General features: G+C 49.3%; 1 protein-coding gene across 1 annotated transcript in view; it reads right to left on the reverse strand.

Moving 5' to 3' along the window:
* The window catches only part of LOC311595275 (uncharacterized protein), a 59,402-nt gene that overhangs the window by 38,172 nt on the left and 7,317 nt on the right, over nucleotides 1-13,913 (reverse strand). The window contains 2 exon segments of the mRNA XM_084777848.1: nucleotides 6,820-6,897; nucleotides 6,900-6,933. Of these exon segments, the coding sequence (XP_084633974.1) occupies nucleotides 6,820-6,897; nucleotides 6,900-6,932 (111 nt within the window). The 5' untranslated portion in view covers nucleotide 6,933.

The following is a 13,913-nucleotide window of genomic DNA, read 5'->3' on the forward strand; positions in this document are numbered from 1 at the left end:
GGCCGCACTTATTATTTTTTAAAATGATTTGTTTTTATTTTATGTGTGTTGGTGTGTTGCCTGTATGTATGTCTGTGTGAGGGTGCTGGATCCCCTGGAGTTACTGATAGGTGTGAGCTACAATGTGGGTGCTGGGAATTGAACCCCAGACCTCTGGAAGAACAGCCAGTGCTCTTAACAGCTGAGCCATCTCTCCAACCTGAGGCCACACTCTTAAAGAAAGCTAACTCTCCCTCTCCTAGCAGCTCTCAACTACTAATAGCCCTTAGCTAGGGTAGGAGGGGCTGCATGCCAACCGCCTCCTCAGGGCTGTAGTTTTGTCAGGCCTTAGTCTGAGTGGGTCTTGTGCACACTGTCTCGACTCCTGTGAGTTCATATGTACAACTGACCTGGAAACATTGCTTCCTTGTAGTGGTCTACCACCTGTGGCTCCTACAACCCTTCCATCCCTCTTCCTTGGTGGCAGGGTTGTGATGGAGATGTCCCAAGTTTCTTACACTCTGCACATCGGTCAACAGTGGGTCTCTGGGTTAATTGTCATCTACTGCTGATAAAAGCTTCTGACATGTGAGAGGACCAAAGCACTAATCTTCAGGTCCAACAATACATCTGTAGGGCTCCATTAAATACCGTGTCCCTGAGCCCTATGACCTGTCTAGCCACAGGTTCTTGGCTCCAATAATGGATCCAGATTCGGGTTTCAGTTGGTGGAGTAGGCCTTATGTCCAACCAGAAATTAAAAATGTACTTTGGCCAGGTGTGGTGGTGCACACCTTTAATCCCAGCACTCAGAGAGGCAGAGGCAGGTGGATCTCTGTGAGTTCGAGGCCAGCCTGCTCTACAAAGTGAGTCCAGGACAGCCAAGGCTACACAGAGAGACCCTGTCTTGGGTACGGGGTGGGGGAGTCACCCTTAAGAATGTCTTTGAAGGTGGTGCCCGTCTTCACTCCTTAGTGTTAGGATTCTGCTTCAGCCCGCCTACCTGTGATGTCATTGCTTACCTGCCACAGGGGCGTGGCCCTGCCCAGGGCCATGTAAAAGAATAGACCCTCCTCATGGTCTCTCTCTACTCTCTCTTCTTCTTACTCTTCCTGTCTCTGTCTCTCTCTGGGGTGCCCCTCCCCCCTTTCCTTCTCTCCCCGTGTTCATTTAATAAACTCCTCTATAACACAATATCTGGCATCTGGTACCTTATTGTTACCTTATTATCTTACTGCCTTGATTATTAATTATACAACTTAGTACCTGGGAAGAGCCAGGAAAGTCTGACCTTTGAGTCTCATTGCTAAAGTGTGGGGTGAGAGAGGGAGCCTCGGACACCGTGCACTCCATCTTGGGTCCACATCTCCCTGAGTACGTCAGCACACCCCTCCTTACATGACGGCTCTCAACTCGGAAAGTCAAATAAATGGGTGAAGGAACAGGAACCTTACATTTTAGTATGAAAACTTCAGACCTGGGCTCTGAGGTGCCAATGACATAGACCTCAAACTCCACTGAAGATTTTACAAACAAATGCAGATGGCTGACGCCTGTGGTCCCAACACAGAAGAATGAAACAGGAGAAGGGACAGCCCCGGGCCAGCCAAGGCTGCTTAGCCAGAGTCTGCCTCAAAGACAGACAGACACATAGACAGAGACACACAGAGAGAGCCAGACACACACACACACACACACACACACACACACACACACACACACAGCAGCAGCAGCAGCAGCAGCAGCAGCAGCAGCAGCAGCAGCAGGCCTAACTAGACCAGGGAAGGACAGAGACGCCTTGTCCCAGATTGGAGTAAACACACACAGTGGAACCGCCTTCCACTCATTCCTAATTTGCAAAAACAACAGATGGTTTTAGTGAATGAAAATTGTTCAGAACCATTTCAAAAAGAACCATTTGTGAAGCTTTTCATTCAAAATATCAGGGCTGGGATTTCACCTGCTCATAGCTGCTGGCAAATTCCTGGACTCTTCTTGTCTTTGTTGGAAAGCAATAAATGGGGGTGGGGGGAAATATTTTTAAAGTTTGTTGGGTTTCAAAAGTGTATTTGAGTATAATTCTCATTGTTTTGGTCAGAAGTAAAAAAAAAAAAAATGAAGTTGCTCAACAAGTTGCTATAAATGTTAGTCTCCAATAAATCTGTCTCAGAAGCAAACTGTCACTCAAACAAATCATTTTGATGCCTTGGAATTATTAACTATTTATCTGCCAACTGTCTGCCCAGTGTAACTAAGCTCATAAAACTTGGGCCTGTGAGTCCCTCCTTCTTGTGTGTACTCTCTGTGGGGAGCATTTTAAACACAATCATGGGTGGAGCTTCCAGTAGAAAACCCACTCGTTAATATACACAAATATTTTGTTAAAAGATATTTTACATTTATTTATGGGAGTGTAAGTCGAAGAATACTATGTTTCAGTAATTATACACGCACACACCAAACCTGTAACATTACTTAGGTATCAATATATATTCCAGGCAAAACGGAAGCCCTTTGTAGCTTGTAAACCTCCTGGGAATGGATAGTAAAGAGTCTCACTACAGCCTGAGAGAAGAGACCCAGAAGGTCAGGGTGAGCTCTGCTCTCTTATGGGGAGGGGTGTGCATGGGGATCGAGGGTGGGGGATGGGAGGGTGGGGGATGGGGGGCATCGGACAGGCACGACTTCACTTTCAAATGGAGATTTTCCTTTCTTTTAGGAAGGAAACCAAGGAAGTTGTTTCAAAACAAAATAAACGCTCAGGATGAAGCCAGAAAGGGGTGTGAAGGGGTTGGTTGCCCTTTGATTTCCCAGCTCTGTATTTGGGCTCAGACAACATTTTATGTGCATATTAATCAAATGGTAATCACTCCTGCAAGGGCAGTGGCATTTGACACGAAGTCTGGTCAACAGAAAGGTCTGGGGGTATTTTAATCCCATCAAGGTGGGGGGAGGGGGCACAGGTGGGAAGGGGGCACAGGTGGGAGGTCCCAGTGGCAGGGAATGGGTTTGGGGACTGGCTGAGGCCTGGAGAGCCAGTGATTTTGAAGAATTTTTTTTTTTTTTAAAGAATTATTTCCAAATCAGTGAGCTTTCTGAAAGGTGTAAACTTTGCCTTCAGAGCCTTCAGCTAACCAAATGGACGTACCCACCCTGCTCACGTAGGGGATCACAAACGTGAGTGTGCTCCTGAGGGTCAGCTTGAGGGGTCCACCTGGGACCCAGCAGCCACTTGGGGGGCCCTGCTAGGGAAGGACCACCATGCAGACCAGGGTGCCCAAAGCTTTACTGCTCTCTCACGTCATTCCATCCTGTGCCCTCAGACAGCACTGTCATTAGCAACACTGTCCCTGGATCATCTTGTCCCTGTGCCAACAGCATCTGGAAGGTGGGCGGCTACAGTTACTTGTTTGTTTCTCTCTTTAGAACGCAATCCTGGCCTGGCCCAAGTGGCTCTTAGAGGATCTTCCTGTGCGAGCCAGACAAGTTTAACCATTGGCGGCCAGGTCTTTAAGTTGTTCCTCCTGCACTTTAATTAAAAAAAAAAAATTAATGTGCATGACTGTTGTTCCAGTTGGTTTTTATGTCAGTTTGGCACAAGCTACAGTCGTTTGGGAAGAGAAAATCTCTACTGAGAAAATGCCCCACCACCACCACCAGATTGGCCTGTGGGCGGGCAAGCCTGTGGTACATTTTCTTGTTTGATGATTGATGCCGGTGGTGCCGCCGCTGGCTGGTGGTCCTGGGTGCTCTAAGAAAAGCAAGCTGAAGCCAGGGCGGTGGTGGCACACACACCTTTAGTCCCAGCACTCAGGAGGCAGAGGCAGGCGGATCATTGTGAGTTCGAGGCCAGCCTGGTCTACAAAGTGAGTCCAGGACAGCCAAGGCTACCCAGAGAAACCCTGTCTCGGGGCAGAAAAAAGAAAAAGAAGAAAAGAAAGAAAGCTGACTAAGCCATGGGTCAAGCCAGTCAGCAGCTCTCCTGGGCTTACCCTCCAGTTCCCGCCTCCGGCTTCCAGCTTTGGTTTCATGCAAGGACTTCCCTATGTGATGGAGTACAAGCTGGAAAGGAAATAAACACTTTCATCCCTGAGTTGGTTGGACCGTAGTGTTTGATCACAGCAACGGAAACCATAACTACGAGAAGGTGTTTTGCCAGCAAGTGTATTAATGCACCACTTGTATTCCTGGCTGTGGCAGAGACCAAAAGACCTTGTTAGATACCCCGGAACTTGAGTCAAGGATGGCTGGGTGCGGGGACCCAAGCCCAAGTCCTCTGGAGGAGCAGCAAGTGTTCTTAACCATGGAGCCATCTCTCCAACCCTGCTCCTTCTTATTAAATAGGTGTGTGTGTGCGTGCGTGTGTGTGTGTGTGTGTGTGTGTGCGTGCGCGCATGCATGTAATATACATATGTGAAGGCCAGGATTATTCCTCAGGATACCATACACTCTGTTTTTTGAGAGAGGCCTGGGACTGACCTGAAATGCACCAAGCAGGCTAACTCTGGCCGGACAGTGAAGCCAGGGGCCCTGCCATCGATACCTTTCCATTGCTAGAGTCACAGGTGTGTGCCATAACACCTGGCTGCTTCAACCACCACCTCGCCGGCCTAAAAAGTAATCTATACCTATCTCAAGCTCACATGCATCCTCCATCCTGCTCTATGGAAGCTTGCCTTCTGTCTGGCCACTCTTTCTATCTATCTCTCTCTCTCTCTCTCTCTCTCTCTCTCTCTCTCTCTCCCTACCTACCTATCTTTCTTTCTTTTATTTTTTAATTATTTATTGGTTATTTCAAGAGAGCCTTGGCTGTCCTGGAACTCGCTCTGCAGACCAGACTAGCCTCAAATTCATAGAGATCCACCTGCCTCTGCCTCCCAGTGCTGGGATTAAAGTTGTGGGCCACCACCACTCATCTTGGCCATTAAAAAAAAAAACGTTTTCTTGGTCTTTGTGTGTGCATGCATGTGGGCTTCAGGAATTGTGAGATAGGTATGCAGTGTAGGAGACTAAATGTATACTTTTTCTAGTATTGATACTTGAGGGTTTACGGGGTTTTGTTTTTTTGTTTTGTTTTGTTTTTAGAAATCCATGGATCTCTCAGAAGTATCTTTTAATCTGTGAACAAAAACAAAGTGGGGTGTTTTCTTCATTGTGCTTAATTAGAAATCTAGTCAGCTGTGAGATATAAAAAACTGACCACTGGTGACCATGCCCCAGGGGTTTCAAATGTCTGGGTGCTTCAGGTGAGTGCCAAGATGGTGGAATGGATTCCTTCCCATAGGAGGTCACCCCCGGCCTGGAGCACCAGCGCAGCTCCGAAGGTAGCTCGGTTCTACCAGCGCGGCTCTGAAGGTGGCTCCACCAGCGCGGCTCTGAAGGTGGCTCCACCAGCGCGGCTCTGCAGGTGGCTCCATCAAGCACGGCTCTGAAGGTGGCTCCATCAAGCACGGCTCTGAAGGTGGCTCCACCAGCGCGGCCCCGAAGGTGGCTCCACCAGCGCGGCTCTGAAGGTGGCTCCACCAGCGTGGCTCTGAAGGTGGCTCCACCAGCGTGGCCCTGAAGGTGGCTCCACCAGCGCGGCTCTGAAGGTGGCTCCACCAGCGTGGCTCTGAAGGTGGCTCCACCAGCGTGGCTCTGAAGGTGGCTCCACCAGCGCGGCTCTGAAGGTGGCTCCACCAGCGCGCTCTGAAGGTGGCTCCACCAGCGCGGCTCTGAAGGTGGCTCCACCAGCGCGGCTCTGAAGGTGGCTCCACCAGCGCGGCCCCGAAGGTGGCTCCACCAGCGCGGCTCTGAAGGTGGCTCCACCAGCACGGCCCCGAAGGTGGCTCCACCAGCACGCTCTGCAGGTGGCTCTGCATCTGATTCTTTGTCTTTGCCACCCGCACTCTCATTCTTCTGCTTACGTTGGTGCCTGTGCCCCAGCCCATTCACAGGCACAACACTGCCAACCCTGGGCAGGATCAGGGCCCGGGACCGAGCCTCTGCACTCTGGTCTTGCTCCTCAGGCCCATGTGACTAGCCATGTCCCTGTGTCCTCCAGCCTGGCTGCTGCACGAAATATGTAGCAGCCATTTCTAAATGCTGCCCAGAGTGTCCACCCACCAACCACCTCAGTAGTCACTGAACTTTGGTCTCACAATCTCTCTCCTCCAGACCTCAAGTGTCTGGATTTTCAAACTCAAGGGTAAAATAATTTTTTAAAACATTTAGAAAAGCTAGGTTGTAGTGGTACACGCCTTTGATCTCAACACTGGGTGGCAGAAGCAGGCCGATCTCTGTGTATGTTCATGGCCAGCCTGGTCTACAGAGGGAGTTCCAGGACAGCCAAGGCTACAGAGACAAACCATGTCTCAAAATAATGACAACAACAAAACAAACAAAAAATAAATCAAGGGAAGATTCACAGAACACAGGAGGATTTGCACAGTTTGATCCTTGGTGTCAAGGTTGCTAGAGTGGAGGTGACAGAAGCATCTCAGTCCTGCTTTGAGCAAAGTGTGTCCCTCACTTTAGATGCGCTACTTCCTCTCAGCTCCACCAGAGGGCAGCATAGAACAAGGCGCCTTTGTTTACAGACTTTCTATGTAATTCTTTTTGGTGATTTTAATTCACCACGCGACCCGGGATGACAGAATTCGACTGACTTAATTAAAAACAAAACAAAACACAAACAAACAACAACAGCAAAAACTTCGCTCCAGAGCTACGACTGCTGTCCCAAGCATGCAATGGTATGTCCCGCCTCTCAGTGTGGCTGTGTGGTCACAGGATGTACCCGGAAAGATCAAACACAAGATTTTACTCCCTTGGTTCACAATGACACAAAACAGCGGCTACCTGTTCCGGCAAGATCTGCCGTGCTGCCTTCCGTTTGTCCTCCTCTTGGGCTCGGCTGTCCCTGTGTTTCTTCCCTTTGCCGTTTTTAAATGATCTCTCAAGATCTGGGACATCCTAAGTCACACGAACAATAACAACAACAAAAATGCGCATCAAAAATTGAATTATACCACTTTTTAAAGAGATGTGTTTTATGCTGTGATGTACTGTACACATAGCTTACCTATGCATGTGAGAACCACCAAAAACAAGGAGACGAGCAGCTAGTTCTGGAAGCAGTTAGGAACATGGGCAGAGAGAGAGAGCCTTTTCACAAAGCTCCTTGATGCTGCAAACTGGCTATCCTCCTGCTCTGGCTGAGGCAGAGTGGGCATACAACAGGAAAGTTACAGAAGACGAGGGAGCAGACAAGGCAATTCTGAGCCTCCAAAGTGCGGCTGGAAAGGAAATCGCTTTTCTAAGCACAGCAGCCAGATCCTTTAGGCAGGGACGGGCTGCAAACCACAGAAGCTGCCCGGCTGACCTCGTGCTCCGTCTGCCTCCATCCTAGCCCCTCCCTCCAACCGTGCTCTCTGTTTCTTGGCTTTGTGATCCTAGCAGCAAGCAGTGCTCTGATTTCTGTAGCCCAGCAACGGGACTGAGGGGTGCCGGGTGCTGGAAGGAAGCCCTGGCAGGTGGGAACGGAGGCAGGGCCTTCGGAGTTAGGGCTTACTGGCAGCCACCACAGACAGCTCTCACAGCGCCCCTGAAAGGCAGTCTTCACGAATCTCATCCTTAGCTCCCCTTCTCTTCGCCCACAGCCACCTACATAACCTCCTCTTGCCATTTGCAGATGTTCTCTTATACAGAAAGTTCGAGAAGAAACTGGAGAGAAGTGTATATGCACTGGGCATGGTGACGCACACCTTTAATCCCAGCCTCAAGAGGCAGAGGCAAGTGGGTTGCTGTGAGTTCGAGGCCAGCCTGGTCTACAAAGTGAGTCCAGGACATCCAGGACTACACAGAGAAATCTTCTCTCAAAAAACAAAACAAAACAAAACAAAAGAGCATATACACTTTTGCTAGGACCCAGCACCCATATTAGGCAGCTCACAGCCCCACCTGTAACTCCAGCTACAGAGGTATCTAATAAACAGATGCCCATGCTAACACACATGTATACACATAATTAGAAATCATTTAAAAGCCGAGGCGTGCACTTCATACATTCAAAACTCATCCTTTTAAAGCCTGTGATTCACGGGGCTTCAGTAGGGTTTTTGCAGGGATGTGCAACGGCCACCATAATCAAGTTCTGGGCATTTCTCGTCAGCCCCCAAAGGGACACAGCGTTCCTCAGCAGGTGCCCCAGTGCCCCTTCCCCAGCCCTTGCAGCCTCATCTACTCTCTGGATGTTTCAGGCTGAGTCATGGGCACAAGTCGAAGCCCCAACCTCAGTTCCCCAGAATAGGACTGCATTTGGAGAGAGGCCCTCAGAGGGGTTAGATGAGGTCACCGAGCGGGACGGGCCCTGATCCAACCCAACGTCCCTATCTGCGAGGGGAAACAGGGCTACACAGACACATGCATGCATGAGGACACCATCAGGAGTCTGTGCTACCAGCAAAGAGGCTAGGGAGCAACGAGCAACCGGAAGGGACACACCCTAACTCTTTCCCCACACTCTCTATCCTTAATTTCTTCCAAGACTTTCATGCCAGGCTGTGGTAGAGTCCCTGCTTGCATGCATGAAGCAGTACATTAGTATTCCTCTAATAAAAAGGAAGACAGAAGGGGAGGGGGGGAGTGGGGGGAGGGGAGAGAGACACAGAGACAGACAGAGACAGAGAGACAAGAGAGGAGAGAGAGAGAGAGACACACACACAGAGAGACAAGAGAGAGACAGAGAGAGAGAGAGAGAGAGAGAGAGAGAGAGAGAGAGAGAGAGAATATGAAGGATCTATATCAACAAACTAGAATTCGATGTTTTTCTTTTTAATGTGTTATTAGGGTTTGTGAAAATACTCCTCCCTTGGTCGTTGACCACACAACGAGGAAGGCGACGTGTGCCTGGAGGAAGGACTTCACGTGTGCCTCTTCTGTGGTACTCCCTGGGAGGGTGACATCAAGGGACTTCTTCCCCAGGGGACGGAGGGAGGAGAGAGACATCTGAGCCACTCCTTGTCAGGCATGTGAACCTGAGCAAGACCTTCCAAACTATAAAACCACTGGGGTCATGAAATTAAGTGGGTGTGGCCAGCAAAATATTTTATGTAATAGAAGAGAAAATAACACACACTATGTTTTATATAACATGAGAAAGCTTTGTGTTTATATAGTGAGGGTATACGTTGTCTCATTGAGCTTTTGTTCCAAGTGTGTGTATACACACACACACACACACACACACACACACACAATCACCATGTAACATACATTTGTACTGGGGCTGGGTCACAGACAAGATCAGAACAGCATCCTGCCTGAGGGAAGGAAGGAGACCAGAAGGAAGAGGAGGAAGAGCAGGTGGTGGGGCCCAGGGAGCTTCAGGGAGCTTCACAGCACAGTACGTGCAGCATTGGAAACAAAGCAAACACCAGAAGAGAAGAGCTTGCATGGTTGAGCAGAGCCTGCCTCAGGTGCTACCACAAGGGTGAGACGGATGCTGAGACAGCCACACCAAGGACGGATCAGACACCAGATGTCTGGCCCTGGTTTCCTCCTGGAGCTGAATTCAGTATCTCTGGTGAGCCTGAGTGGTGGTGGTGGTGGGGGGTGGGGCATGCCAGCCCTGCAGAGGCCAACAAGGTCCCGACGTCATCTGCAGTGTGCAGTGTGCTATGATGCAGCATCCCAGGAGAGGACCGCTGCTGTGTTGCCATAGCAACATCTTCCCTGCCATGGGCATGTCACTATTATCTCATCATGCAGCTTCCTTTGGCTGTGAAAACTGACTTCCAGGCAGGGCTCCTTCAAACCTCCAGTCGTCACCACCACCTCCACAGGGCAGCTGGGAAGGGAGGCATCTCAAGCCCAAAGAGGATGCTGGCAGGGACAGGCAGGCCTGGCCCTATCAGCCTGCTCTTATAAGTCTCCTGTCAGAGGCTGGTCCAGAGACCGGGGAGGGGGAGGGGCAGACACAATCCAGCTTCCTCTGTGACAGCAGAAACTTGGATCAGGGCCCAGCCGTAGATTCAAATCAGCCCTCCACCCCCCCCCCCCAACTCAGCAATGATGAAGTGAGACAAAGCAAGAACCCTGCGACTCAAGGGCTCCAAGGAGAACAAAGGCCACCCCTCACACACCGGAGACAGCTGCACATGCCAGCGCTAGCGCAGAAAAGGGGACTGGCTTTCCTCCATTCCCTGCTTCAGGCCCCGTGACACATTTGCATGCTAATGTTTCAGTCAATGAGGAAAGAAAACTCCTGGCCCTTAAAGCAAAAGCAACAAATAATGAAAGTGTTTAAGAAAAACAAGTGCTGCGGCTGCACCAGGTCCCTGGGTTCTGTGCCCATCATACTTTCCTTCTGCCGAATACTGAATCCTTCTTTGAATGTGACAGCTTGTTTCTTGGCGTAGATGGGTTTAACATCTCCAGGGCCCTGGAGCGGCAGTGGACACCCAAGTCACTGTGAGCCAGACTGGTCATTTCATCCCATGCACAGCAATGGTGCACCTATATGCAGGGAAAACACTGATACACGCGAAAATAAACATGTTTAACGATTTGTGTTTATTTTATGTGCGTTGATGTTGTGTGTGTGTGTGTGTGTGTGTGTGTGTGTGTGTATGTGTGTGTCTGTGTCTGTGTCTGTGTCAGGGTGTGGATCCCCTGCAGGTGGAGGTACAGACACGTGTGAGCTGCCATATGGGTGCTAGGGACTGAACCCAGGTTCTCTGGAAGAACAGCCAGTGCTAACTGCTGAGCCTGAGCTCCGCCCTTGTTTGTTTTTTGTTTGTTTGTTTTGTTTTTCAAGACAGGGTATCTCTGTGAAGCCTTTGGCTGTCCTAGACTCACTTTGTAGACCAGGTTGGCCTTGAACTCACAGAGATCCGCCTACCATCTGTCATGCCCCCAAAATAAATATTTTTAAAAAAAAGAATACCTAAAACTGCTGGGTGTAGTGGCACATGGACTTAGTTCCTTTACTCAAGTGGCAAAGGCAGGCAGAGATGAGCAAGATCAGGAGAGGATCCAGCTGGAAAGTGAGTTGCCTGTTTGGCCTCCTGGCTGGGTCCCTTTTGAGCCCAGTGTACATGGATGGGTGATGACGTAGGGACATCCAGGCTCAGACAAATCCTACCAAAAGGTTTTGAGAGGGAAGGAGGGAGGGAGAATCAGGAAATGAGGTAAGTCAGGGCCAGTAGTCAGCCTAATGGTGTCTGGACGAAGTAGTGGCGCACACCTTTAATCCCAGCGCTCAATCAGGAGGCAGAGGCAGGCAGATTGCTGTGGGTTTGAAGCCAGCCTGGTCTATAGAGCAAGTTCTAGGACAGCCAAGGCTACCCAGAGAAACCCTGTCTCAGAAAACAAAAACCAGAAACAAACAGAAACTCTGAGTTAAATTTACAGAGAATGACGTCACCAACACTGTGCTCTCAGGGCCCAGTTCAGGTCTCAAGACCGACCGTGGAGTTCATCCAGAAAGCTTTGAGCGGCTGCCTGAGAGGGGCTCACCAGACCTGCTCTGCCAGCTTCTATGGGGGTTGCCTTGTCTAGGGTCCTCTTATATTTATCTGACTGTCAAGAATAAAAGGAAACTGTGGTCCTCAGATCTCCATCACTCTCCCTTGAAGTCAGGGACTCTTCAAGACGGCAGTGACATTAGCAATCAGAAAATAGTCTTAAAGCCCAGCGGTGGTGGCACACACCTTTAATCCCAGCCCTCGGGAGGCAGAGGAAGGTGGATCACTGTGAGTTTCTTTCTTTTTTTTTTTTTTTCTTTTTTCTTTTTTTTCTTTTTTCATTGTGAATTTCAAAGTCAGCCTGGTCTACAGAGTGAGATCCAGGACAGGCAAGATTACAAGAGAAATCTTGTCTCAAAAATAAATAAATAAATAAATAAATAAATAAATAAATAAATGGGGAGGTGTCTTAAAATGGGCAAGTCAGGGGCTCAATGATAGTGTGGTAAGTAAATATGCTGTCTGCAGAAGCACAAGGACGTGAGTTCAATGCCCAGGGCCCACATTACGATGCTGGATGCAGTGCTCTACACTATAATCCCAGAAAGGCAAATCCCTGCAGCCTGCGGCCAACCAGCCTGACTTACACAGCAAGAGTCAGGCTAATGAGAAGCCCAGTGTCAAAACAACAACAAAAACAAGTCGAGTGACGTGTCGGGAATGGTCAATGCTGGCGACTGTAATCTGTCCTTTGCGTACACCCATATACACTATGAAAACAAACATGAAAAATAGTCAGAATTATCTGTTATTGAGATGGCATAGGGCTGTTAAATAAAAAACAGTAGCCAGCAGTTTATATCCATAAATTGGAAAAGAAAACAACAGCAAGATTCTGCCACAGACTTCTAAGAAAAGCTAAGACAGGATTGGAAAAATAGCTCAGTAGTAAAGAGCACTGGCTGCTCTTACAAGGGACTGAGGTTCAGTTCCCAGCACCTACATGGCAGCGAACAACTTACTGAGGTTCAGATGCCCCTTTTCTGATATCCATGGGTATTGTAAGGACGTAGTACACATATAAGCAGGAAAAGAGAGGGGGGGGTGCAAGAGCGCGCTAGGACTGCTGGGTGTGGTTGGTGCACATCTTTGATAGCAGCAGCCAGGAGGCAGAGGTGGACAGAGCTCTCAAGGATGGCCTGGTCTACTGAATAAGTGCCATGCAGCCAGGGCTACATAGTGAGAGGCTTTATCTTTAAAAGAAATAACGAAGACCAAACTGTAGCACTGCAAGTGTGGGCTAGGATGCCATGGCTTCACTCCCACTTGCTGGTGGGAGTGCCATATGTGTGGTCATTTATGTGTGTGACCACTCCACACAGTCTCCTTAATAGTTAAGACAATTAGCCAGGTGTGGTGGCACATACCTGTAACCCCAGCACCAAGTCCAGGGCAGCCAAGGCTACACAGAGAAACCCTGTCTGGAAAAAAACCAACCAACCAACAACAAAAAAGTTAAGACAAAGCTGGAGAGATGGCTCAGAGGTTAAGAGCACTGGCTGCTCTTCCAAAGGTCCTGAGTTCAATCCCCAGCAACTACATGGTGGCTCACAGCCATCTATAATGAGATCTATAATGAGATCTAGTGTCCTCTGCTGGTGTGCAGGTGTACATGCAGGCAGAACACTGCATATATGATAATAATCTAAAAAAATGTTAAGACAATTAGGGTGAGTGGGTGGGCTCATGCCTTTAATCTCAGCACTCAGGGAGGCAGAGGCAGGAGGATCTCTGTAAATTCAAGTGCAGCTTGTGCTACAGAGCTAGTTCTAGGACAGCCAGGGCTACACAGAGAAACCTTGTCTCAAAAAAAAAAGTTAAGACAATTAATTAACTGTGAGATTCTTCTTTCACTCAGGGTAGCTGCCCAAGTGTTAGCCTGTGTACACAAACCTGGAGCTAGCAAGCACAGCCACTCCATTTGACCAGCCCTGACTGGAAACAACTCAAACTGCTCAGCAACAAAGCAGAACACCACACATTCTGGAGATCGGCTCCCCATGACCAGGAAACAGAGGAGTCCAGACAGAAGGATCTTCCACACAGAGAATTCTAGACAATGCAAACTAAACTACAGTGGGGAAAAGCCCCTTGGAGGTTGCTCTAGTGCAGGACTGAAAGAAGTGGATAGAAAGGACCTCCAGGGACCCTGGGGTGGGGATGGAGGTGCACTCAACTGTTTCAACACAGGGAGGCTCACCCCTGTCCAGATGTGTCCAGGCCCAGGTCTGGGATGCACAATGTATTGTGTGATTCGACAGCCCAGAAAGACTGTGAAACTTAACCAAAGCCCCTCTTTGCTTCTGCAGGCTCCACAACACTGTCAGCTGTCCCATTCTCTCGGTTGCTTGCTTTCTCATCCCCTGCCTGCCCTTTCCCCTCCAGCCCCCCCCCCCGACTCCCGCTGATCCCCACTGTGCTCTGGTT

The sequence above is a fragment of the Acomys minous genome, assembly GCF_964271855.1.
Source record: "Acomys minous genome assembly, chromosome: 3".
NCBI lineage: Eukaryota > Metazoa > Chordata > Mammalia > Rodentia > Muridae > Acomys > Acomys minous.